The sequence below is a fragment of the Pteropus medius genome, unplaced genomic scaffold, assembly GCF_902729225.1.
Source record: "Pteropus medius unplaced genomic scaffold, Ma_sr-lr_union100, whole genome shotgun sequence".
Lineage (NCBI taxonomy): Eukaryota > Metazoa > Chordata > Mammalia > Chiroptera > Pteropodidae > Pteropus > Pteropus medius.
In genome coordinates this window covers 5,090,901-5,116,552 of record NW_024351543.1, presented here as the reverse complement: position 1 = coordinate 5,116,552, position 25,652 = coordinate 5,090,901, and the positions used below count along the sequence as shown (strand labels likewise).

The 25,652-nt window shown below is 43.0% G+C and overlaps 2 protein-coding genes across 3 annotated transcripts in view; one reads left to right on the top strand and one right to left on the bottom strand.

The window, feature by feature from the left end:
• The window catches only part of TMEM39A (transmembrane protein 39A), a 33,885-nt gene extending 31,440 nt beyond the window's left edge, over positions 1-2,445 (top strand). For both annotated transcript variants that reach the window (XM_039843080.1, XM_039843078.1), the window contains one exon: positions 1,959-2,445. In XM_039843080.1, the coding sequence (XP_039699014.1) occupies positions 1,959-2,192 (234 nt within the window). In that variant the 3' untranslated portion in view covers positions 2,193-2,445. The remainder of the gene's footprint in view (positions 1-1,958) is intronic.
• Positions 2,446-8,446: 6,001 nt separating this feature from the next.
• Positions 8,447-25,652, bottom strand: part of ARHGAP31 (Rho GTPase activating protein 31) — an 87,878-nt gene continuing 70,672 nt past the window's right edge. The window contains exons 8-12 of the mRNA XM_039843077.1: positions 23,602-23,726; positions 22,203-22,265; positions 19,782-20,357; positions 18,781-19,061; positions 8,447-15,255 (exon numbers count right to left, since the gene is read on the bottom strand). Of these exons, the coding sequence (XP_039699011.1) occupies positions 12,844-15,255; positions 18,781-19,061; positions 19,782-20,357; positions 22,203-22,265; positions 23,602-23,726 (3,457 nt within the window). The 3' untranslated portion in view covers positions 8,447-12,843. The remainder of the gene's footprint in view (positions 15,256-18,780; positions 19,062-19,781; positions 20,358-22,202; positions 22,266-23,601; positions 23,727-25,652) is intronic.

The following is a 25,652-nucleotide window of genomic DNA, read 5'->3' as shown; positions in this document are numbered from 1 at the left end:
GGAGTGGGGAAAAGAAAGTGCATGCAGGGACCATTTTTAGTAAAAATGTGTATAGTGCAATATATTGCCTTTGACTGAATATCATATTCTAAAAAAGAATTGGAGATCTTTTTTCGAGATACTTGAATCCTTTTCTTCCTTTTTCCCACCCATTCTTCCATCCCTCCTAGTTTCTTGTGAGAGTACATGAACTTTCTAGTACAGTAGGTGTTTGCTACCAAGGATCTTTCAATTAAATACTGGGAATTTGCATCTGGGCAGGATGCTTGTAAATACCTTGAGGGTGGGGCGGGGCAGGGGTTTAGTAGAGCATAGGGAAGATGAAAACCCCTTGACCGAGGAAACTACAAGTATCTCCTTCTAGACTCCTGTGGGACTGCCTTAAGATGGAAAAGTGGACTTAAGTCACAAATACATAAGCATTTGGTTTCTATATAGAATATTTAATTCAGCCAGCTGAATTCCAGAGGCCATTAATTATTTCTGTTGGCCCTCGCTGTCCCCTTGAAACTTACAATAACCAGAAAATGTATTAGAATTTTCTCCTTGAGAAATAAGTATTTTCCTTGCTAGTACTGGTCAGCTGAATAATTGGGTGGAATCCAAAGGATTAGGAAGTTACCTTATTACTGATTGTGCATGAAAAAAAAAAAACGAAAATCGGTGCTTCTCAAAGTGGTCCTTGGGCCACTTGTTTATAAGTCACCTGGTTCACTCTTTAAAAACAGACTTCTGAATCAGAATCTCTGAAGGCTCTCAGGAATTTGCGGCATTTGCATGTTTGGAAATGATTCTTAGGCACAATGAAGTTTGAGAGCACTCATTTAAAATGTGCCTGTGACCTAGAGCTGATAGAACTTAAAGCCTGTCCTTACCTTTCTTCTCATTCAATTTATAGCTTATTAGCACATTTAATTGTAATTCTTATAATTGCCACAGAATCTGAGTTTTTTTGGAATATTAATTCTGAGCCAATTTTATACATGATATTATTGGATATCATATAATAAAACCCCAGTTAAACATATTGTTTCTCCTGAAGAAAGACCCTGAGAATATGGCTGCCTTTCAGAGCTGCCATGATAATTTGGCTTTATTCTCAGGTTTGAGCCTTGAGGTCTAAATTAATTTTCAAATGTGCTTATACTACCATTACTGTAGTTTATAACCCATGAACTCTATCTTTCTTTTCATAATACATTTTTGTTAGTAAACCAGGGTTTAGCCTCTTGGAGTGAAGAATTTGGTTAGAGTGAAAACAGTGAGCTCTAATTTTAGCCAAACTGTAATTCTGACTAATTTTTCTATCCTCCCTTATTGTCCTGTCTTTGTGCACCTACTTCTCAAAGTCCAGAAGAAAAAAAAGAAAAACACCAGAAATATATGGTGTAGATTTGAGTCAGTGACCATTGTGGGTGAACAGTTTAAAGAAAAAGTTAAAAATTATTGTATTGATATTTCCATTTGTAAAACCTCCCCTTCCCTGCCACACTTGTCTAGTATAAGTGTTTATGTTTTAGACCAGCCCACAGACTAACAATGAGTTTTAAATGGTTATTATATAAGTACCTACTTACTATCCTCACTTTTTGCCTCTTACAAAGTATAAAATATTTCCCATTTGGTCTTTATCCAGCCCCTGTCTTAGATAAATATACTTTTGGTTATCTGCAATATATATCTAAGATATAATCTAAGAAAAACCTTTAGAGGCAGAGTCCTTTTGGTTATAATTCCTTTTCATGTCTCGGGGCATTGAAATAAAATTTATTTTCTTATTCCTTGAGGAAAAAAGGTTTGGGTCTCTACAGCAAGAAATAGCCTAATTGATATTCAATAAGCAGGTCTATTTGTTGTTGCGTGTAGGAACCTGTAAATATGAAATTTTAGAAAAAATGTGCGAATAACTACAGTTTACTTTTCTATGAAATAATGTTTTCTTTTTAACTCCCTTACAGTTTTTATTTCATCGTCCATTAAGGCTGTTAAATCTGCTTATCCTCATTGAAGGCAGTGTCGTCTTCTACCAGCTCTATTCCTTACTGCGGTCGGAGAAGTGGAACCACACACTTTCCATGGCTCTCATCCTCTTCTGCAACTACTATGTTTTATTTAAGCTTCTCCGGGACAGAATAGTATTAGGCAGGGCATACTCCTACCCACTCAACAGTTATGAACTCAAGGCAAACTAACCTGCCTCTCAAAAATAAGGGAGAACTCAGATAAAAAATATTTTCATACGTTCTATTTTTTTCTTGCAATTTTTATAAATATTTAAGATATTTTATATTTTGTATACTATTATGTTTTGAAAGGTGGGAAGGGTAAGGGATATTAAATGTATCCATAAACAAGGTGATGTGATCTTTCATGTGTTAGTATATTTGAATAATATACAGATGAGAGGTGTGTCTCTCCAGTAAAGATTGATTTGTTTGTATGGCTCCAGAATAACTCATTCATTTATGAACACATCTCATATATCACTTGGCACAGCACCTTTGGCATGTCTACTTTCCTTTCTAATTATCTTTAGTCCACAGTTGGTGTTATTGCTATAGAAAGGGAGACCAGTGAAGTTGCCTGACAGCACCCATTCTCTTTTTATACAGCTGGAAAATACTATTGGAATACATGAGAAAAAGAGTAGGTTATAGTCCTGGGTAGGATTCTCTTCGTTGGCTACTGGGAGGAAGAATTTCTGAAATAGAGACTCAGAATTCTCTCTTGCCATACTTTTGAATAAGCTACTATCCGAAACTGAAGATATTACTGTCATTTTCCCCGTTCTTTTATTTCTTTTGACTCTAAAGATTTTATTTTTAGCTGTTTGAAATAATGCTTTATAAGACAGAAAGTGCCCGTACTCATGAAGGAGATGGTGTATGGCCAGATCAGTGGGAGAAGATGAGTGCAAAGGCCATGTGGGCTGGAGTGTGGGCCGATTGAAGATATGGAATAACTGGAACAATGGGCGAGTCCTCAGCTAAACAGTTATGGATGCAGTTCAGCAGCAACCCACCTACAATGGCATGTTTGGAGTTACGATTGGAAGTGAATTATGAAGAGTTCCCTTTTTCATACTCGAGAACCTTCATGTTTGTGAGAACCCTTTTCAGTCTGTTCTTCAGAGGTGATAATACTTAATCAGTTGATGTCACTAGTCATCTAAACTTCTGAGGCCTTGTCTTGAGAGCCTAAAATATAGTTTTATTGTTCCTCTGCTCAGTTTGACTTTTTGATACTGAAGCTTTTGGCGAAACACAATATGACTTATGAACTAAAAAGACCAATCATGTACTTCATAAATTGGCTCTCAAAATAATTCTTGCAGAAGAGTTCCCAACAGGTTTTTAGCAAAGAAGCGTTGTGAGGAGTAGGTGTGTATACAGCTGACGCAAGGTGACTACTATGTTGGAATTAACCATTTTTTAAATAATTTGATATGTGTACTTTTTAAAAGTTGCTTTAAATTGGCATTTGGTCTGAGTTCATTCAGCCATTCAACAAATAGGTATTGACCACCAGGCACTATAGTAGGCATTGGGGATATGGCAGTGAATAAGAAGTACAAAGGCCCTACCTTCTTAACAGTTTCCAATGTAAATTGTGCCATAAATAAATTTATATGTAATATAACATCTGATAGTAATAAATGCGGTAAAGAGAAAATAAATCAGGGCAAGGAAAGAGAAAGTGCTAGGAATGGCATTGCTAAAAGTTATCTTTGAGATGATTTTTGAACAAAGACCAGATGAAGCAAGACTGAGACACATAAACAGCATTTGGAGACAATTTCATGTTATAGTAACAGCAAGGGCAGTGCCCTGCGGTGGGAACAGTTTGGGTATATTGAGAAAATGATTAGATAACTAGTGTATTGGGCTTTTTTGTAAAATGGTTCAGCCTAAATATAGTGGTTCTTGGGGTACAGGAGGGCAGGAAAGCTGCCCATCTCTATGATCTTTCCTTAGGATCTTGAAGATATGCTTCTTTTGACTAGCACACATTTTGATGAGATTCCCTGGCAGCTAAAAGCAAAAATGGGTGGCCTGGGCACAAAGATGTCTCATCAGAGTGGCCCCAAGTTGGTTCTGTCATTAAAGAGTAGCCCAGATAACTGATTAGAGATAATAGACTAGTCTTATAAACTCACGATTCCCCCTTCTGGTTTGACCTGTCTAGGCCATATCCTAAAGGAGTAGCACAGGAGGATCAGATGCCAGTCTGGATAAACAAATGAGTGAATATAAGAAAGAAAGAAAAATTAGTTTTGGCTAATGGAATTGCAAAGTACTCCTCTCTCCTTCCAGGTATGACAGCATCAGAAAGAGAAAACCCTTCAGTTCAGTATGTTCCTACTCATTTCAGTTGTCCTTTGTAGGTGCCACATTCAGATGGGGAAGAGAAAAATTACTAGTTACTTGTGTGTCCTATTACAGATAATGTGGAAGAAAAGACACCATTGTTGTTTAGTGGTTACTGGAGATACATACCCATTAAAGAATGGCCTTTTTGTAATTGTTTTTATGTTGGGGAAATTAAGTGGTGTGTGGGGAAAAAATGGTATAGCAAAAGATCAGTTGGGTGAACTCGAGATAATGGAAAAGGAAAAGATGCTTGACTAGTTGTCTGGGTGGCTTTTGGTAGATAAATGTGTCAGAGTAGAGGGTAGTTCACAGGGATAAGCATGATAGAAATGTTCCTCAATATCCTATTTACTTTGATTCCACGTTACATTCCTTAAACTACTTTCCCTCCCCACCTTATCAATTACCTCCACCACCACCACCCATCTCCCATTTCTATTTACCAAGCAATTATGTGCCAGACACTGCTTGGTGCTAGAGAGAGTGATGTTCAGCGTTCACTAACTAATAAAAGGCAGACACATTAATAAATGCAACACAAAGGTGTTCGGTAAAATATATACAAGATACAGAGGTAATGCAGAAAAGAGAGTGATCAATTTTGCTTGGAAGCTGCAGTGTTAGGGAAGGCTTCACTGCAGTAGTAACACAAAATGCCTTTTGGAGGCAGGCTAGGAGTTTGCCACATGGATGAGGAGCAGGGTTCATGCAGTGGGAACAATGCTAGATAGCTAGGCAAGGAATAGATTACAGAAGGACTTGAATTGCACATTACGGAGTTTGGATTTTCATTTTACTATAGGTCACAGGTTCTCAAAGAGGTGGTACTTGGACACTGCATCAGACTTAATAAGTCAAAATCTTAAGAGTGAGGCCCAGTAATAATGCACTTTTCACAAGTAATTCTTAACCAGACCGAAGTCTGGGAACTTTTGCAGACAGAAGACAGCTAATGAAAGATTTTAAGTTGAGGGCTTCTGACCCAAAAGTGTTCTCAGGTCAAGGGTTCTCAAAGTGTAATCTCTGGGCCAACAGCATCAGCATCACCTAACTGGGAACTTGTTAGAAATGGAAACTTTCAAGCACTACCCCAAACCTACTAGGTCAGAAATGCTGGATAGAGCCCATAAGTCTGTTTTAACATGCTCTCCAGGTGATTTTGATGAGAACCACTATCCTGTCTGAGACAACTTTGGCAGCAGTCTGTAGGATAGGTTTAGAAAACGGGGTTGGGGGGGAGGATGTCAATGAGACTTAAAGCAGGGAGACTAGTTAGCTAATCATTTAAAAAGTCCATGCAAGAAAAAAGTGTATGGGGTGGTGTGAGCACTGTGCGGGTGATACAAAAAGCCATGTGCATAAATAAGATGATGTAGGGAAGGTATGTGGAGTGAAAAGAAGGAAGGGCAGAATTCTGGTTAATAATATTTAAAAGCAGAGGATGAGGAAGCTTTCAAATGGACAAAACTAAAGAAAAGTCCGAAGAAACCGAAAACGCTAATTGGAAAAGATATATGCACCCCTATGTTCACTGCAGGGTTATTTACAATAGTCAAGATGTGGAAGCAATTTAAGTGCCCATCAATAGATGACTGGATAAAGATGTATATATATTCCATATATACAATGGCCATTAAAAAGAAAAATGAAATCTTACCATTTGTGACAACATGGATGGACCTAGAGGGTATTATGCTAAATGAACAAAGCAGAAACAGACGCATAGATAGAGAGAACAAACTAATAATTGCCAGATTGGTGGGTCGGGGTTAGGGAGCTGGGTGAAAATGGTGAAGATTAAGAAGTACAAATTGGTAGTTACAAAATAGTCACGGGGATATAAACTACAGCATAGGGAATATAGTCGATGATATTGTAATAACTGTATAGTGCCAGGTGGTTACTAATCAGGGGATCACTTCATAAATTATATAAATGCCTAAGCACTATACTGTTCACCTGAAACTAATGTAAAATAATACTGAACCTCGACTGTAATTGGAAAAAAAACCCAAAAAAATGGAAATTCAAGAGCTGGACAAGAAAAGGAATGATCAACAGCGTCAAATATAAGAGGAAGGTTAAGAGACTGGGAACTGACTTTGGATTTGGTTATTAGATTATTGGTGACTTTAGCAAGAGAAATTTTAATAGTGCAATAGGGAGGAAGGTCAGGTTGCGCTTGGTCCAGAATAGTGGAATGGAATGAAAAAGTAATAAATTGGAAAAAAAAGTTCTTGGGAAGAGGAATAGCACTTCTCTGAGTGCTACGGGAGGTTAGGTACACAAATGGACAATGGGAAGTGGCAGTGGGAGGTGGAAGCAGCGCATCTGATAGTGTCAACTTATGGTGATGTAAAAAGCAACTATCAATTTAGGAAGGTGGGGGAGGCCTCTGCAGGAGGGGGTTGGAATAGTGGAATAGCCTTTGTGAGTTTGGGGAATGAGGCCACTGCTGAGGTGGTAATCCATAAATTTCCAAAGGCTCTCCTACCACGATTTTATGATTTTCTCTGATCTAACTAAAAGACAGTAAAAGATTAGAGAAGATAGGTAGTAAGAGTCCTGGTCCTAGTTTGGAGGTTTGGCAAACAGGTATGGCTAGAGGACTAGTGGTCAGGGGAGTTACTGGTACTGGGGAGAATAGTTATGATGATACACCTCGGGGTCTGGAAAGCCTAGGGAAGGAAGAATGGAGTCTGGTGGGGGTTCGTCTGTCAAAAAGAGTAGGAGTGGGCCAGGCAGTAATCTTGAACAAGGAGAAAGAATAAAGGAGCAAGGAGAGAAGTTTTCAGAGTGGAATGTGAGAGTTTAGGATCACAGAGTTCTGGGATGTGAAAGAGCCTGATGTGGAAGAAATCACCAAAATTGAGTAGAAGCAAAAGCTGTAAGCAACTGTGGCAAGAGTGTTGGGTGGGTTTTCCTCAGGAATATCGAAGTCGTTCAGAATGATGGTGGGACATGAAGTAGACAGGATGAAGTAGAGAGGAAACAGGGAGCATGGAAATCTGGGACACTGCATCACGGCCTCAAAGAATGGTAAAAGTTAAAACCACTGGATGCCATACATTTTGGTAGTAAGACATTTTTTTGTATGAGATGGGAAGATGCAATGGTGCAGAAGTAGGAAGCTGAAGGATGTCTTCTCAAGATATTTGCTGTGTAAACTGGGAGAAATGTGCAGCCTCTTTGTGCAGGGAAAGAAGTGTCTTTAGAGGAGTGTCAAGTTTTATTGAAGTCCAGAAGGTAGAGGCAACATCCAGAACAACTATGGGAACGAATGAGAGTGAGGGCAACTTTGTGTTGCCAGTTTGGGGCGGGGGGGCGGGGTGCGCGGCATTCAGGAGAGAGGAGCAGAAGAGAGTGGGGATCTGAAAGTATATAGAAGAAAAAGGCATTTAGGGCAGTAGCAAAGCATGACAGGAACAGGTCTGGGTAAAGTTCTAAATAGAACATCATTGCCAAAATGCTAGTATTTTAATCCCCTTGGCAATATTTTTCACTGCAAATATCACCAGGTTGTGAGCTTAGGCTGCATGATTGGTTTTTTAAGGGTCTGTTATTTCGACTCATTGAGCATCCCTCCCCCATTTTTGTGATAATATATGCCAAGAAAACAAACTTTGGGTTTTCTCCCCTCCTCCTCCGAGAGAATCATTAGACACTCAAATGAAAGAAGTCCCCTTTGACTGACTCAAGTAATAGAAAAATTAAGTTCAGTTCTGTGTAGGTGGACCCACAGAACTCCTTAGGCTGCGGAGTTTTGAGAAGCAGTAGCTTTCTCATTTTTCATTACAATATCCATTGATTTATACTGCGGATCTTGGGTGATGTGAATTGCAACCGCAAGAGAGTGAAGTTGCAAATGTTTGACAAGAGGTTAAAATAATAAAAACAAGAAAAATTTCCTGAAGCAAATCATCAGAACTTTTTGCTGTGCAACCAAATCTTGAATAAAAAAATGACATCAAACAGAAAAAACTAGAACAATGAGCCTGATAGGTCTAATACACTTTTCCTATTATCGATTTTGATGACCCCATGTCCTCCTCTAGTTCATAGTCCCATCGTAAGCATTACATTTTATATCATTTATTAGAGTACATTTTTAAAGCATAACAATCTTTTAATTACACTTAAATGTCTCTATGGATAGGCTTAATATTTATACTTTTTAAAATCAATAGATAAACATTTTGATTATATCTTTGGAAACATTTGTCTCAACAAACAGCTGAAATCATGTGGCTTCCTAAAAGACTTTGAAAAGTGCTTTACCTTGCAGAATTATAAGCCAGGAAGTACTATGGCATTAAGTTATTGCAAAGCATTGTGATTCATCCAGTAATATGCATGGCTATGTACTTCATGGGTTTTTTATATTTAGTTATATCCTGCTTCATCCTCATAGAGAAGTGTTCCCTGCATTGCTCACAAACCCCATGATCTGTGTGCCAATCAATCTGTGGTGTTCCTCAATTTTATCCTATCTGGACTGATATTGATTTCAGGCAATCACCCTTGCTCTCTCTTCTGGCCTGACTTTGCTAGAGGAGGTGTTGACAAAGGACATGTCCTTTGTCATTCCACATTCTGAGCTGACTTTCCTGCTGGAAGTGCCTAAAATCATACTCCTGACATCACCTAAGCCCAGATTCGTGTTGTCATCGGATAAGACAGGCCATGGTTGAATGCGCTCCTAATCAATCCTGGTGGGAATTGGACCTCTCCCTGAACCTGAACCTCTTCCATTGCAATCCCAGACAAATGAATCTTACATTCCCCAGTACCTCTTCAGGCAGGAACCCAAGGCCTGTGTGGACAAATGACTGTCTCACCCAATTTTTAGTTCAATGTGATTATCATGCGCTAAACATTAGACATGAAAGTAAGTCTATCTTGGACATATGACATCATCATCAACAGGAGTTAACCCATTTTGTGATGACGGAAGTCTCTGAAACCCCCTCTCAAGGAGTACAGAACGCTGATCTTACCTTACTCATCTGCAGATATCCAACAAGACTTCACAGCCAAACCAGTTAAGAGTATGCAAAACCTCAGGACTATTTATTGTTAGTTACTACTCTCTCTTTTAATGATCAAAGCAAAAACATCAGTGTCTGAACGTCTCCCTAGTACCTTCTACTGGATTTGCAATTTTGTTTAATTTGATTAAAGTTAGCAGGTAACTTGAGTACTATTAACAATCCTATTAAAAGACACTAAATTGCTACACGTTTTCCCTGCTTCTGCGTTCATTTGTTAACTTAGTGGTTCTAATCTTGCTCCTGGCTGTTGATATGCCGTTTCATTTGCATCACCCCTTTTATGCTTTTAGATTCTTCAAAGATTTAAGAGTTCTACAGTACCCAGCACAATATTGATAAACTCTTGATAAATATTATCTGTTGAAGTTGATGTTTACATTCTTAATTTCCCCAGAATCCAGAATTTTGACTTGGGTGATGTTTTGAATTGTGGGGCTTAGATTGGGCTCTCTTAATGGGGTTCTTGGTCAGGTCTCTTCATATTCCATGTGAATCAGAGAATAAAAAGTAATTCTATCTGGTTGATTTTGGCAAAAAAAGGGAAAAAAAGTTGACCTGGGAAGGCCATTTGGCCAATAAATGTAGGTTATTATCTTCTTAAGCAAGCATTAACACTAAAAGAAAACACTTCAAATTCAACATTTAAAATCAGCCACCTCCGTTTTGAGGCCCGATAGTTGATTTGAAGTAGCCCTTTGAGAATCTGATTCTGTAGCCCTTTCTAGGGCACCATGTAGATCCTCCTAGAAACAGCAGCACCCACTCTGTCCCTCCCCTGGATGGGAGCAGTCAATCTGATCCCAATCCAGCCATTCTTAAGGGGTTCATTTTTCAGTCCCATGTGGGCAACCAGATCATCTCGGGGCATTTGGGGGAACAATTTCAGGGGAAAATATAGCGTGTTTTCTTTGTCACGGAATGGAATTTCCTCAGCGCCAGGCTAGCCCCAGCCCACAGGAGGTTTATAAATATGTTTATGACAGTTGAAAGGCTGGGTAATGATAGTCAAAGGAGAAGGAGAAGTCCACACTTTAGCAGTGGGCCACTGACTGAAAAGGTAAGTCAGCTTCCAAGGCCTCTGGGTTGACTGGCTTGGAAAGCTCCGAGTAGAGAATATCTTCAGACAGCTGTCATTGTGTCTCATGTACTCACCACGCTACTGAAGATGATGCTACAAATGAAAGATGTCGATCTAAGGAACATCCTCTAAGTGTTACAAACAAAAATTTAAAATAATCACGAAGCAGTTTAAATATTTCATTACTTGGCTCAGAGTTCCAATGATGAAGCAAAGTGCAGTTCCTTCCCTCTCTCACATTCTAACTGGAACACGGTCTTTATCAAAGCTTAGGTACCGCAGTGCACTGAGACTGATATAAAGCCTATCTGCCCACATTTTCTGATAAGGCAGGAATGTACTTTTCAAATCCGAACATGGCCTTTCTCAGCTGTCACCTCTGTATTTCTTCACGTTGCTTCCCTAGGGGGGAAAATGCTATACCTTAGGACTTTTCTTATGGGTTGATATCTCATCGGCTGTTGGTCCAAAGCCTTGCTCACCTAATGAAAATGCAAAGACACTGACCAAAAGGTCTATTAACTGCTCCCCTTGCTCACTCATCTCAGTGCCTTCAAAAGCAGAATTCATCAGATGGCCTGCCAGTTAACCCTGCCACAGACACTGGCTTAAAAGGTATAGGACAAGATTTCAAAACTTTGTAAGGCTCATCAGGGACAAAGAGAGAAAGGAATATATATTTTGCAGGGCATCATCTTCCAATTTCTCACTGGAGGAGGTAACTTCAGTTCATCCCCTACCCATCCCAGCACCAGTCTTGGTTGTGAAGTCTGCCTAGAGGTACTGCTGGCCTTTAGAGAAATTTCTGCAATGACTGAGCTTCTGGACAGAGTTCAGCCAGACTTGAACCTGAGAAAAGGTGCATAGGGCTAAAAATAGGTCGATTTTGTTTTGTTTCTCAAACAAGAGAGTTATCTTAGAAGGTTTAAAAATCTTGATACGCTGATGGGTTTTGCCTTGAGAAGGGATCCTGTGAAGCCCTTTTTGGGATAGCACCAAAAATCTGCCAGCAGGTTATATTAGTTCTTCTTCCTCTCTCCAGCTGAAAAGGAAAGAACCACTTGAAGTTCTAAATAACTGACATAAAATCAGACTGGTTTATTGCTTCTGCTTTTATATAAACAGGAGAAGGGCAAGTTTGAGGGCCTGGGGCGGGTGGTGGATGAGGGGGATTATGGAAGGGTGCCTCAAATCTGTTCTTAAGCAATGGAGCAAGAGAGAGAAAGGAAGACATCCGCTGGCTAAAATGAAATACATTTTCAGAAAGGCAGCTGTCTCCAAGCAGTAGTGATGGCCACACTGCTAGGGCTTCCCCCCGCTACCCCCAGGGCTTATCCTTATCTTTACTCTTGTCCCAGGCTAGTGTGTAAGGAGATTGAAGCTGAGCTAGAGGTGTTTTCTGCTAATGCTCCACCAATTTAAACACATTCAGTTTGGAGTGTAGTTCTGCCTATGTGTGAGGCTTTTCTCTATGATGACATACTGTTCTTGGACTCCGATAGTGGAATGAAAGTAGATCACTTCACTTCACCATTGCATACCTAAATGAAGATTCAACACATTTCATTGAGGTAATCCTCAGCTCAGCCTCGACCCTACCCAGCTACTGGATTTATATATCAGAGGTCAGGATAGTGGCAGCTGAAGTCCCAAGTTAATAAAAGCCAGAGCCAGAAAGTCTTCTTAGACTGTGTTCCTGAGGATGGATTCTGATTTTCTACGCTAGTATATGGAGCCATTTTGGGCAGGTCTGCGGTAATTCCAGGGAAAGACCATGGGTAAATTCACCCACTTGGATATCTAAGTGTAAGTTAGTTTGCTTTTCCAAATCTGCTTCTATTCTGTATAGCACACTTTAACGAAGCTCATCAGAAAACTGGTCTAAAAGAACACATGCTTTAAAGAGCATTAAAAAGTATGAAGTAAAGAGGAGGCCTTCAAACCTCAGTAGCAACACTTTCCAACGCAGACAAAGGATTTTTCTTTCTTTCAAAAGTCATTATCACAACCAGCTCTCAACAGGAATAGATAATGGCAACGGGAGACTAATGCAACTCACAGACAAGCCCCAAATCTCATTGAAAGCAAGCATTTCATCCTCTCCCTTATTTGACCTTTCCCTCCTGCTCGTATAGACTTATCTAAATTTCATTTCTTGGTCCATCCCTTGACCTCTCTTCTGATAAATGGACTAATTAATAAACGGCCAAAAGGCTAAAAGAAGAGGAGAGACCAAAATCAGCCCTAACTTGGAAAACTTGTTAGGAATAATGGCAGGTTGGCCCTGTAATAACTTCCAGATGAATCATGACATCGTTTTCATGTATCAGCAGGTGAATTGATGTCATTCTATTTGCCTCCCACTTCTTCCATCCAGAATCACTGATCTCCGCTGGGGCTGGTAAAAGCAACTGGTTGAGGTCTCTAGTCTCTGGCCGTTCTTAGGGATGGTCATTTTATTCCTAAGTGTAACCCCTTCCGGTGTGACCCACGTGTTTTCTGCTAACTCCCCACAAAGAAGGCCAGGGGAAACTGTCTGGGTGGGACTTCTGATAGGGGACAGCAGAACCTTGGAATCTGTCACTGTGGATGAAGGAGGTGGATGGTCCATAATGGGGAAAGGAGGACTGAATAAGATTAGGCTCTGAGGTCTTCCTGGCCTTGACCTGTGGAAAGACTTAGAGCCCCCTGATGGTCGCTCTATTTTTGAAGAAAGAAGGTTGTCCCCAGATGGCTCTGTCTCTGATGTGCGCTTTCTGCATTGCACTACTGCATCCTGGGTAGCCAAACCCAATTCTGGAGGAAGGGCAGGTCCTTCGCACATGCAGGATGCACTGGCATCCATGGCTCCTGTATCTTGCTTTGGTTTCTCTTCCTTTGGGCTTTCCAAGGAGGAGAGAGAATCATCTTTGGCAGGTTTCTGAGAGGTCCCACCGGTTGATTTGGGTTCCTCTTGGCTCCTCTCCAGAGGCTGAGCCTCACTCTCCCCTGGGCCCTGAGAGGGCAAGGGCTGGGGGATCTGTGTGTACTGAATCTTGGGTGGGATGACTGGGACTGCCCTGGCCTGGCACATTTTGACCATGAAGGAGGTTCTCACAGCTGACACACTGACGGGAGCTGAGTTACGGCGGCCTGTCAGGGCATGAGCAACAATGTCCAGGTCCTGAGGATCCTGGGAGTAAACCCTCCAGGGGTCTACTTTACAGTGAGATGAGGTCATCCATGTGACCTTTGGGTCTTCTGGCTCAGAGAGCTGTGTTCCAGGTGAACCAAAGGAGGCCATATTCTCAAAATGGAAGAGGTCAGTGATGGGACTGGCAGAGTCCAAGTTGAGGGAAGAAGGCCTATTTTTCCCTTTTGAGGGCCCACACTCAGTGCTCCTCAGCTGTAACTTTGGAGTATGCTCTCCAGACAAGGTGCTGTGCTGTACACTAGGTGAACTCTCCTTGCTGCTCTCTGGCCCAGGAATATTACTTTGCTCAATCTGAGGGTTGCAGCAGTGTCCCAGGTGTGTCCCCAGTTCCTTTCCCTCTGCTAGGCTGTCAGGGCTGGTTTCTGCTGATTTGGGCTGCACACCACCTGGTCCCTTCTGGCTGGGAAGTGCCTCTGTCCCTTTCGGGCCGGTGAACTCTCTGAAGGATCTCAGGGCTTTCTCATCCCGTCCAGTAATCTCTCTCCTGGGTGCCAGGGGCTGCAGAGGGTCGGAATTCCTCTCTGCTTCAAGATTAGCACAGCTGCTTGAGGAGGGACCCTCGAGAGTCCACTGGCTCTTAGCCGTGGTCGTGCTGTCTAGAGAATGGCTCTGGCGAAGGCTAGGCCTGTGGGAAAGCCTCTTCTCCAGTCGGTGGCCCTGGGGGGCCTGCACCTGGGCCTCTTGCACATTTTTCAGGGTAGGGGAATGTAGGGGACTCGTCACCCACTGGGGCTCCTCCCAGGGCTCCACCATCTCTAGGCCATGCTGGGCAATGTCTGTCACAGTGTCATCTTCATCACAGTCTGAGGGCTCTTGTACTGAATGGGCTATATCCCCCTCTCCTTGTGGGGAGATCTCAACCTCCCTTGTTGGGCTTGAAAAACGAGAGCCTTTTCCAGCAGGAGCAGCATTCTTTGATTTTTGCTTCTCATTTTTTCCTGGACAGGGCTTGTCTCCCTGACAAAGGCTAGGGATGCCAGGGCTGCCTTTAGATTTCAAATGGTCTATATATGGATTTGTCCTCAAACTCCTTGATGAATTTTCTCTCTCAGGGCTGTCCTTTAATAGCTGGGCTTGAGGCACCTCCTCCAGAGGAGTTGGAGGAGGTGGAGCTGGTGGGAGCAGAGGAGACAGATTCTCTGGGCCTCCCACCTCCACCCTTGCTTGTGGAGAAGCTGTCTCAAATGGAACAATTTCCAGAGGAGCCAAGCTGGTGGGGTCTGGTCGTTGGCCCTTCTCAGGCTCAGAACTGAGGAGGTTGCTGGTTGTCTCCCGCTTTTCTCCAATGGCCGTCGTGGAAGCCCCCTCTATGCTCTGATTGGCTGGATCCCTAGTCCACTCCTCCAGAGGGGCGGAGACTGGGGCTGGGATGGAGCCACACGGCAAGCTCCCAGAAGGCTCCGGGGAAGCAAAAGGTCTTGGACTTGACTCAAGAATGGGCTGAGTTGGGCTGATCTTTAGAGCAGGCGGTGGCAACGAGGAGAGCTCCTCCTCAGATTCAATGATTTTCAGCTCCTGTTGAATCTCAGGCCAGATCAGGGCGCTGGCCAGATCATCTTCATCCTGAAAACCATGGAGAAACTGATCATTTTAGAACCAAAGACTCTCCACGCTGACATCCACACTGTCTGCCAGGTGAAGGGACTAGAGCAGTGCCAGGCTGCGCTACCTCAGCAAATAAAGAATACAGCACTAATAATCACTAGATGTTTATCCGGTGCTTACTGTGTGTCATAACATACAGTCGGTCCTCCCTGTAGGGGTTATTTAACGCATTCTCCAGTTCAACCAACCCCAGATAAAAAATATAGGGGAAAAATATGACCTTGTTGCAAATGGGTACTGCTAGTGAGGCCTATGATATCTGTACTGCACACGTACAGACCTTTTCCTTGTCATTAGTCCCTAAACAATATACAGTGTAACAATTGTTTACATTGTATTAGATATTATAAAACTAATCTAGAGATGATTTAAAGTATTCAGGAGGATATGTATAGGTCATATGCAAATACTACACCATTTTATATAAGGGACTTGAGCATCTGGAATTTTGGTATCTATGAGATCCTGAAACCAACCACCTGTGGGATACTGAGGGATAACTCTACTTTAACCATATTTTCTTGTTTAATTTCCCCAACAATCCTAAGAGAGAACTACACAATAATCGCTTTCATTATAGAGATGAGGAGACTTATGTTCAAATAGATTAAACAGTTTACCTAAATCACATAGCAGCAGACCAGGATTGAAACCCAGCTGTGTCTACATCAGAACATAAGCAGATAATCCCTGTGCACTGCTGCCTTAGAAAACTAACAAAACTCCTGGTCTGATTTAACCTCAGGTTTACCAGATGGCATACAAGAAAGAGATTCTCCCAATGGAATTCAAATGTTAACTCTTGTCCCCAAATCTGCTGTGCAAATAAACAGATGTAGCTTTTTTATTATTAACAAAGAAAAACTATTTCACATGGAAAAAAATTAACACATTAAAAGAAAGAATACAAAAACAGCAAAATCTTGTATTCCTACTACCCACAGACAACCACTGTTAATGTGATGGGGTACCTCCTCCTTCATCTTGTTTCTGTCCTTATCTTTCCCCAAGGCCAGCTTCTCTTTGTCTGACTCCTCCCTTTCCCTACACGAAACCCAGGCTGCAGACATGAAAGGGGTGAAGGGAGGCCTGGTGTGGGCCAAGGAAACAAATTTCAGTTCCTTTCATTTCTTGTCTCAAGGGCTAATTCTGTCCCAAGGAGAAGCAGTCCAGGGAGGCATCTCCATTCTGTTGGGGTGTGGGCCTTCCTGAGAAGTCTGACCTGCTGCCAACCTGACATCACTTCTCTCACCTGGCTCTGATCATGTGTTGTTTCATCTTACGGTTAATTTGATGCTTGCCTCATCTTTCCTAATGGACTATGAGCATCTTGAGGTCAGAGATTGTGTTCGTTTGTCTTTGATTCCTCAAGGCCAAATGGTGCCCGGCTGTGAGTAGTTGCTAGGGTCTATTGAATTGAAATGGATTCATTGTTTTCTTTTGAGTTATTTCTTTCAAATAACTCTTCAGTACTGGATTACTTGGTCAAAAGGCAGGAATATTTCTGAGATCTGATTCTACTGTATTGCATGTATTTGTGTACATTTCTAGTTTACTTACTAGACTGTGCCCTCCTTCAAGACAGGGTTAGTCTTTTACTCATCTCTTTACTCTCCTCAGCACCTATATTAATTGATCTCTTGCTAAGAAATCAATAAATTTAGATGAATAAATGAATATCTAAACTCCCCTCCACCCAGCTCTGCCATCTCATTAACTGAATCATAACGTGTCTTTTTGCTCAGATCAGAAGCCTGCGAGGTGTCCTTGACTCTTGCTTCTTTCTCACTCCTTACACAATCCTTCACCAGGTCTTGTTTACTCCACCTTCTAAACAGCTCTTAAAGCCTTCCATTTCTATCCTCAATGCCCCACTCTAATGCGAGCCATTGGTTTTTCTCACCTGGTCTGCACACACTAGCCTCCTAACTGGTGTCCCCGCCTCCTCTCTTGCCCTTCTCCAAGCCATTCTCCTCACAGAATGGAGTAACCTTTAAAGATAACATTTTCTGAACAAATCAGAAAAGTTTCCGTTGCCCTTAGGTTAATCCCCAAATTCTTTCCAAGCAGCCCTGCCTGCCATGGCTTCTGCTTCCCCATGAGCCTCCCTTTCTCTGGCCCGCATTCTCATTCTCTGGCCTTGTTCCCATTCCTTAAATCTTTCATGCTCTTTCCCACCTCAGATTCATGGCATATCTTACTCTTTCTGCCCGGAAGCCTCCCTTTCTACTTTCTATTCTGCTCCCTACCCGTTTTCTTCTAGCTAAGTTCTCAATCGAAATATCGGTTCTTCAGAGAAGTCTTCCCTGACCTTTGTGACCCCCCGCCATCTGACTAGGTTGGGTCTTCCTGTTATATACTCCCACAAAACTCCATACTTCCATATAACCCTAGAAATTACTTGTTTAGTGACCTTTCGCCTACTACCCAGCTGTCGGCTCCAAGAAGGCAGGAACAGTGACCGTCTTGTGCACTGCAGTGATCCTAGTGTTCAGCAGAGTATCAGGCATAGGTGTTTCATACATGTTTTTAAATAAATGAATGGATGAATGGATGCCTTTACTTGTTCCCATGAACCCACCGTGGTTCTCCTTCCAGTGCTAATTTGATCTGTTTCTTAAAGAAGTGCCATTCATATTTGATCCCTCCCAGAATTTAATCCCGATAATAATCTCTGTATCCTTCTCCTATAAATGCAAATACATCTCATAGCAAAACTTATTCAGCCTCCTGAGGCCACTACAGTGCCCCTGCTCTGCCCTAACTCGCAGCACATGGGCCTTTTGTGCATGTCCTGGAAACCAAGTCTCTGGAAGCAAGTTAAAAGGAAAGAGCTTCCTTTCTCCCTTTGGCACAGTCCTTCAGGTCACGGAGCTGCCCGCATATGCAAGACTCCTACATGGATGTCTGAAAAAACTCCTCACACCTTCGTCTTATGCAAAGACATCACAGAATAACTTGGAAAATTCCACTTTAAAAAGTAGAAGAGGTTTATAAACTCTGGCATCATGTTTTAACTTTTCTAGAAGTCACAAGAAGAAGGAATGGATTCTGGAAATCTTACAGAATATTTTACTAACAAACATAGACAACTGTCCATCCAGGATGTCTGGAAAAAGAGCTGGCTCCATGAATGGTTCTTATTTGGGAGTGGGATATGGCAAGCAGATTTTGTGCTGCTTCCAGGATTGAATGTCATTACATTCTAAGGACATGTTACAGGTTTATAGTGACTTCAGGTCAGAAATATTTAGAGTTGAGTCTGTCCTAGGAAATCTGAGCTGAGTGGTTACTTCTCATCACTATAGGAACCTCTGAAGAAAAAAAAAAATCCCAGACCTGATTAGAAGGTTGTCTCCTAAAATCCCTTTGGCAGAAACTGGTTCTTCTAAAAAAAATTTAAAAATCTACTTTAAGCTGTACCAAGAGCCTTTGAGAAGAAGAGGACTCTACTGGCTGGACGGGTTGGTGGGTCGCCCTTACCATCTCATGGAGAAACACTGCTTCAGCTCTGGCCCTGGGGCTCTCCTGCAGAGCACTGGACTCCACCTGGCCAGCCTCTCGACCCTCCTCCGCCACCTTCTCTGGATCCAGTCTCTTCTCCAATTCACTTGAATGTTGGGAACTCACGTTGATTTCTGAGGTATTTTTCTCTTCCAGTTGGGCTCCTGGCTCCAGGGAAAGGCCTTTGCTGCATTCCACTGTCTTCATTGCTTCCGATCCTGGCGTGGCATCCTCAAGAACCGCCTTCTTAGGTACAGAAGCTGCAATGAGGATGAGAGTAATCAGTTGAAGAGGACTTCATTTGAAGAAAGGCCATTCCCAGCACAGTCACTGTCCTGGACTAGTCCTGCTTCACAAGGATGGAGGGAATTCTCACAGCTCACTGCTGCCTCATATTCTTTACCCTTTCCTCCCAGCAATGTCCTGTCCTCAGATCTCAGAGTAAAAGACTATCGGAGTTGGGAGGGACCTTGAAGATCATCTAGTCCAGTGGTTCTTAACTGGAAACCATTTCACTCATTCCCTCCCCGGGGTACATTTGGTGATGTCTGGAGACATTTTTGGTTGTCACAACTGGGTAGGTGAAGTGGTTACTGGCATCTAGTGAGTAGAAGCCAGGGATGCTGCTCAATATCTTGCAACGTATAGGAAAGTCCCCTACGACAAAGAATTACTCAGCCCCAAATGTCAACAGTGCTGAGGTTGAGAAACCCTGCTTAATCCAATCTTTCACTTTACACATAAGTAAATTCAAGCCCCGAGAAGTCAAGGTTGTTGCCTAAGGTCACAGAAATCTATTATTTACACCAAGCTACAAAGATGTATTATGATTGTGATTGACAGTTTCTTAATAGGTGGCCTGCTCAGAGCCCACAATCTTAACCACTTCACTACATCGTCTTACAAACTCCGTTAAAGCAAGTCGAAGTCTGGTTTTTAATCTCTTGCAATGGCAAGAGAGCCTCTCTCCCCTGCTTTACCCGTAGAAGTCTCAGCTCCCAGTGGCTTCTCCTCTTCAGGCCAACCTCCACTCTCTGAGCCCTGGAAAGAGAACTCTTCTAGGCTGGAAAGAGACTGCAGCTCCTTTGGGGGTGTTCTGCACGGGGTGCTGTTAGTGCTGATGACAGCTGACACGCGGAGCGGCACAGACACGGCAAAGGGCTCGGAGATGTTCAGGGCCTTGCGCTGGTGACGTGGTGAGGGCTCCATCTGGAAGAGGCTGCTGGTGAAGACGGACTTGCTGGGGCTGTCGTTCGAGGTGTAGAACATACCCAGCATCTTCGGGGCTGTCTGCTCGCTCTCAGGATCCTCGATGGGCCGGAACACCTTCAGCTGCTCAGGTGGGGGCCGAGCCTGAGTGCCCTGGAGTTGGCTTCGGTCACTGCTCATGTCGAAGCCCCCCTCGGCCCCCGCCGGCATCCCCTCCATGCCCCATTCTCCCTCCTGCTTGCTGAGGTCACATGAGCTGCCAGTGTTGGTCACATGCATTTTCGCTGCTGGAATGAAAAATCCACCAGTGGTGACTGTTCGACTGAAGTTTCCTTTGGCTTCTTTCCCTAGTAAAAAGAGCAAACGAACACATGGTCAGCAGCCCAGGCACACACACGACTACGCAGCCTTCCAGTAAGGGAAGGCACACAACACTTGAATGCTGGAAAGACATTGCCTTCTAATAAGGGCACAGCTGCCCTACTGAAGACAGGTACATAATATTTGGTTGACAAGAAGGGAAGCATCTTCTCATGTGCAGAGAATTTTGATATGATGGGCTGGTAGGACCTTTGCTGTTGTGTCATGTGTATCTGTTTTAAACTTTCCAGGTAGAGCAGTTTCCAAAAGAAGGCCGCTGCTAAGATTTCTAAACAGAGCAGTCATCCACCAAGCATTAAATGTAGATCACAAAAAAATAAAAAAGACAAATGGGAGATGGCGGAATGATGTTTGCTCAAGATGAAGAAGACAAAAAGGGCAAAATAACAGAATTTTGTTTTACTTTGAAACTTTAAAACTTATTGTTTTAAAACCTTCTCTGGCAGATGGACTCCAGTGGGGTTTTGAGTTCCAGGCAAGGAAACAAACGCTGCTGTGGCTACACTTTCTCCCTTTTCCCAGGCTTCCTCCTGCTGATTCAGAGGCTGAGAAACTAGAAATGTAAATTAACTCAATGGTAGAAAGCCCAGTTGTGAGGAGCAAGTTCCTGACTGGCTTAGAAGTGAGGGCAAAGAGGAGAAAAGTTTGTATGGGAAATAAATAAGCTGGGAGATGACTGGAAAATAATTCCTCACCAGGAACTAAGTGCTCTGCTGGACATCTAATGTAGCGTTAGGTTTAAAACTCTCACGACCACTCCTTCAACACGTGAGGAAACTGAGACCCCAGAGGTTAGTGCCCAATATTCATGGAAGTGCTGACCTAGATTCTGAAATATTAAATTCTGTAAAATGGGGCAAGAACTGCCTCAAGAGGTTTCAAAACTAAAGCAAATGGGTGAATATAAAGGGGAGAAACTGCAAAGTATCAAGTCAGCTTAAGAAGAGTTCACTGAGTATTGTACAAGTTCGGATTTATTTTTAAAAGTTGTTCTAAAGATTTTTTGTATTATTTCAGGTTGCTTCATTTACCAAAGAGCAAAATGTTTTATATTAAAGGGGTTAGACAGTCGTGGGGTAAATATGGGGGTAGTCTGCTGCTAGGGAAGCCACGTGTCTTCTAACTTGTAGCAATGCTGTGGGCTCCCAAGCAGAAACAGAGTTACAGGCAAGTCAGACCCAAAGGCTATAGCTGTAAGAACCAACATGGTGAGGTGCCACTCCAATGACAGATGTTACCTTGCATGCAACTGTATGCACATCTACTCCAACATGTCTATATGTCAGGCTGGTGCCCATCAATGTTTACTGATGAATGAATGAATGCATGAATGAATCTACCAACTCAAAATCATGACTTGACAAGTACGATGAAGCTAAAGCCTATGGAAACACGCAAATTCCAGACACATTAGTATTTAGACACAAAACTGTGAGTTATAAACCAGTGCTTGGCTCCTCTACATGCCCAAGGGAGAAGGCTCTTCTGCCTTGGTTTTCAGGTGTTGCCCTTTTACCTGGTTCAGGTGTGAATGTAAAGCAGCTGTTGTCTCCCTCTGTGGTTAGAGGAAGGCTGGAGAAAAAGGACAGCCCTTTAGGCCTTGCCCTACAGTGGAGTAGGGAAGGTTAATGCAAGGGCTATGTGAACCCCTTGAGTTCAGGAAGGGTCAGGAAGGGATTGGGGACTCGGGGATAGTGCATGATCGTGACTGGAGACGAGCAGACCCGGTGGCTTATGAAGGCAAGTCTGGTGTAGAGACTCCAGTCTTGCAGCTATAATCCCCAGGTCCAAACACAACTGTAAAATCTCACCTTCCACAGGCACTGAGCACAGCGAGTCCATGCTTTTAGCGGGTCGGATAGTAGCTTTTTCCACTAAAGACAAAAGAAAAAAGAGCCCTGTTGAATATATAGTAAGAAGAAGCATTCAAAACAATAGGTCAGGCTGTCAGTAGACAAAATAACTTTGTTTAGGAAAGATTTTCAAGTATTTATAATTTTCCCCTTCAGGAAACCAAACATTCCCCAACTGCTGCTAGATGTTCCTACTTTCTTAATGGGCTTGATCTTATAAAAACAGGGCATCTGTAGATCAAAGTTTTATTAACATTTTACAAAATAAAGATAAATTACAACTTTGTCAAGTACTAGCTGTTAGCAAATGAGGACTCCTGAACCCAACTTTATTGTCCAAAAAGGATTCAAAGATTCATCCATGGGGTAGAACCCATGAGGCCCCAGGCAACCCCTCCTGTGTTGCAGACTGGAGAGTGAGATTCTTGGCTGTAGCTCTCTCAGCAGCCAGGAATTTGGTATACCAGGTGAGAGGGCCCAGGGGAACTGAAGTCACCTCTCTCCCACGTGCAGCTCTGCTCCTGGAGGTCTGCAGACTGGTTGCTCCTCCAGTGATCTCATCCACCAAGAAGATACCAAACAAACCTTTCTGGGGCAACTACTATGTGTTTGGTGGACTCCATGCATCTCTGTAAGTCACCTAAGCAGGTGTTTGGAAAAGTGCGGCATGTCTTTTTGGGGAGCTCAATTAACTGGAATGTAGTTCCTTCTAGGTCAAGTTTGCTATGAGGTCAAAAGGGCATATTTGGCCAATTGTCCCACAAATGTCCTTTTTCCAGTCCAGGAACCCATATTGCATTTAGTTGTCATGATTCCTTAATCTCCTCCAATCTAGGACACTTTGTCAATCTTTCTGATCTTGACACTGGCAGAGTACTGGCCATTATTTTACAGAATATACCTCAGCTTGGGTTTGTCTGGTGTTTTCTCATGATTGGATTAAGGTTATGAATGTTGTGCCTGTCTCAGGATGTCATATCAGAAGGTAGATGACGTTAATATCTTATGGCTGGTGATGTTAACTTAATTGCTTGGTTAAAGTGCAGGTTTTGAACAAAATCGGTAATTTATTTAATAGTATTATATTGATATTAATTTTCTAGCTTTGATTATTGTATTATGGTTATAGAATTTGTTAAAATTTAGGGAAGCTGTGTGAAGAATATATAGGTTCTCTGTGCACTATTTTTATAAATCTAAAATTATATATATAAAAAAAACCAGAAAGACCCCCCTAGTTAATTTATATTTTTCTTTCAGGACTAGTGAGTTTAATATGATCAGGCCAAGACTTAAGAAGCAGAATTGGGGTAGGGAGTGGGGGAATCTCATAAACATAACTGTTATTGATTCTTACCTGAAAGCCTCTGTCCTCTCACAAACACACTGCCATTTCTACTAAGTTTTGATTTGGAGTCTGATCCAGAACGTCCCAGATTAAATATTGATTTCCACTTCTTTGATTTACTGGAGAGCTTTCTTCTAAAAGAGCCAAGCCATAGGGGTTAGTTTGATAACTCCTCACTTCAGTAGGGCTTTTAAGTTGAGAAGGAATATCCCAATCATGTTTTAGTTATGAATGGCTCTGACATTTCAAGAAATTCCTCTCTAAAATCCAACTTGAGCCTGACTCTCACCCTGTCAGCAGTCCCCAAACTTTTTAGCACTAGGGACCAGTGCTCCTGAGAGTTTAATGCCTGATGAGCTGAGGTGGAGCTGAGGCAGTGATGCTAACGCTGGGGAGTGGCTGCAAATACAGATGAAGCTTTGCTCACTTGATCGCCACTCACCTCCTGCTGTTAGGTCCATTTCCTAACAGGCCACAGACCAGTATGGCCCGGGGGTTGGGGACCCCTGCCCTAGATGATCAAGCTAGGCTTTCATGAGTCAGAACGAAGGACCACGTTCCCCAGGAGAAGGCACAAAGGAGTGCCATTCAAGGCAAGGGCAGAGCAAACAGAAGCAGGAATCAGTGGTCGCCAGCAACCACACAGTTCTGGGAATTCTGGTAGGAATTCTGGTAAGCACTTTAGTCCTGAGTTTTCAAATGTACCTATTTTTTACAGGAGTAAACACTAAAGACCATAGACCTCAGTCCTGTTATTTCCCTGCACTGTGGGCCCAACAGCAGTCACAGCCACAGGTGAGGGAGAGCTAGTGAAGACTTTCATGGATTGCAAAGGAGGTGTACGAGAAAGCAACCTGGAAAAGATTCTGGCCTGGGAGAGTTGAAGGCTGCTGGGCGTTGTCAATGGTCGCTGCAGAGAAATTCCCAGGGTAGTTAGTGTGTCTCATTTGCCTGATGCCTGGCACCAGGCTGCTTCGGTAGGAAGCAGGGAAAGGACAGTGTTGGACTAGATCTGGGGAGCCTGGTGCCACCACCAGGGGTCACCACAGAGGCCGTGCCCTGCTCTGGCTTGGCCCAGATCTCAGACTTCATCAAGTTCCAGGATGAAACCCTGAAACTCGCAGGTTCCACAAAGAACCTTTTCTCTGAAGGGCTCTCATAGAGCACCCAGATCTCCAGTCCAGCAAGTTTTTACCATCAATCAGAGACAGATCTGCAGTGCTAGGTGGTTTCTTTGGATCTGGCCTGGTTTTCTCAAGCGCTTGGCCAGGGGGCGGATTTGACAGGATGACATAAACTGAGGCATGGTGCAGCCCAGGTGTGGTTAAAGGCACAGAGAAAATGCACTCGATGATCCTTCTGAGGTCCTCTTCTTCCTGATCCCTGGGCGAGAGTCTTACTCTTCAGGGACTTGGTGGGAGCAGCAGAGGGGCTCCGTCTCCAGAGAGCACCAGCCATGCACTCCAGGAAATGGAGGGTTTCTCTCCAGGAGAGCTGTGGGTGTGCCATTCCCATATGAGCAGTGCGCTAGGCGTCCCCCTTCCCTACAGTTGTGCAAAGTGGCAGTGCTCCTTCTCCCTCCCCAAAGGGAAATGTCTTGGAGAGAGCACTGGCAAGAGGTCTGAGGTGTCTGTTTTCATATTTCTTTGCACTGACCAAATAGCAAGGATCACTCTCCAATGAAAAGGTTGCCTTCCAGCCCCTCCACCTACTGTGTACCTAGAATTTAGGACTCCTGCTGCCTCCTTTTTATAGAGGGTATGAGGGCGATGGACAGAGGGATGTGTGGAGAGCAGGATTGCAACAGAGGAAGTGACAAGAAGAAATGAGGAAAGAAAATATCCTATGAATAAAAATGACATGTGGTGTTTATTTGGAGAGGAGGAAGGGCTCTGACAGGTATGAGAAGAGGAAGGGAAGCCACAGATGGCATCTCCAAGTGCTGCATGCCCAGAGCTCCCAGTCTGGAGTGACATCATTTGTCAAATTGTCCTCCATTCATCTCTAAGCCTTTCATAATGTTCCGTGGAGATGAAGGATTGGGGAGGTGGGGGCAGACA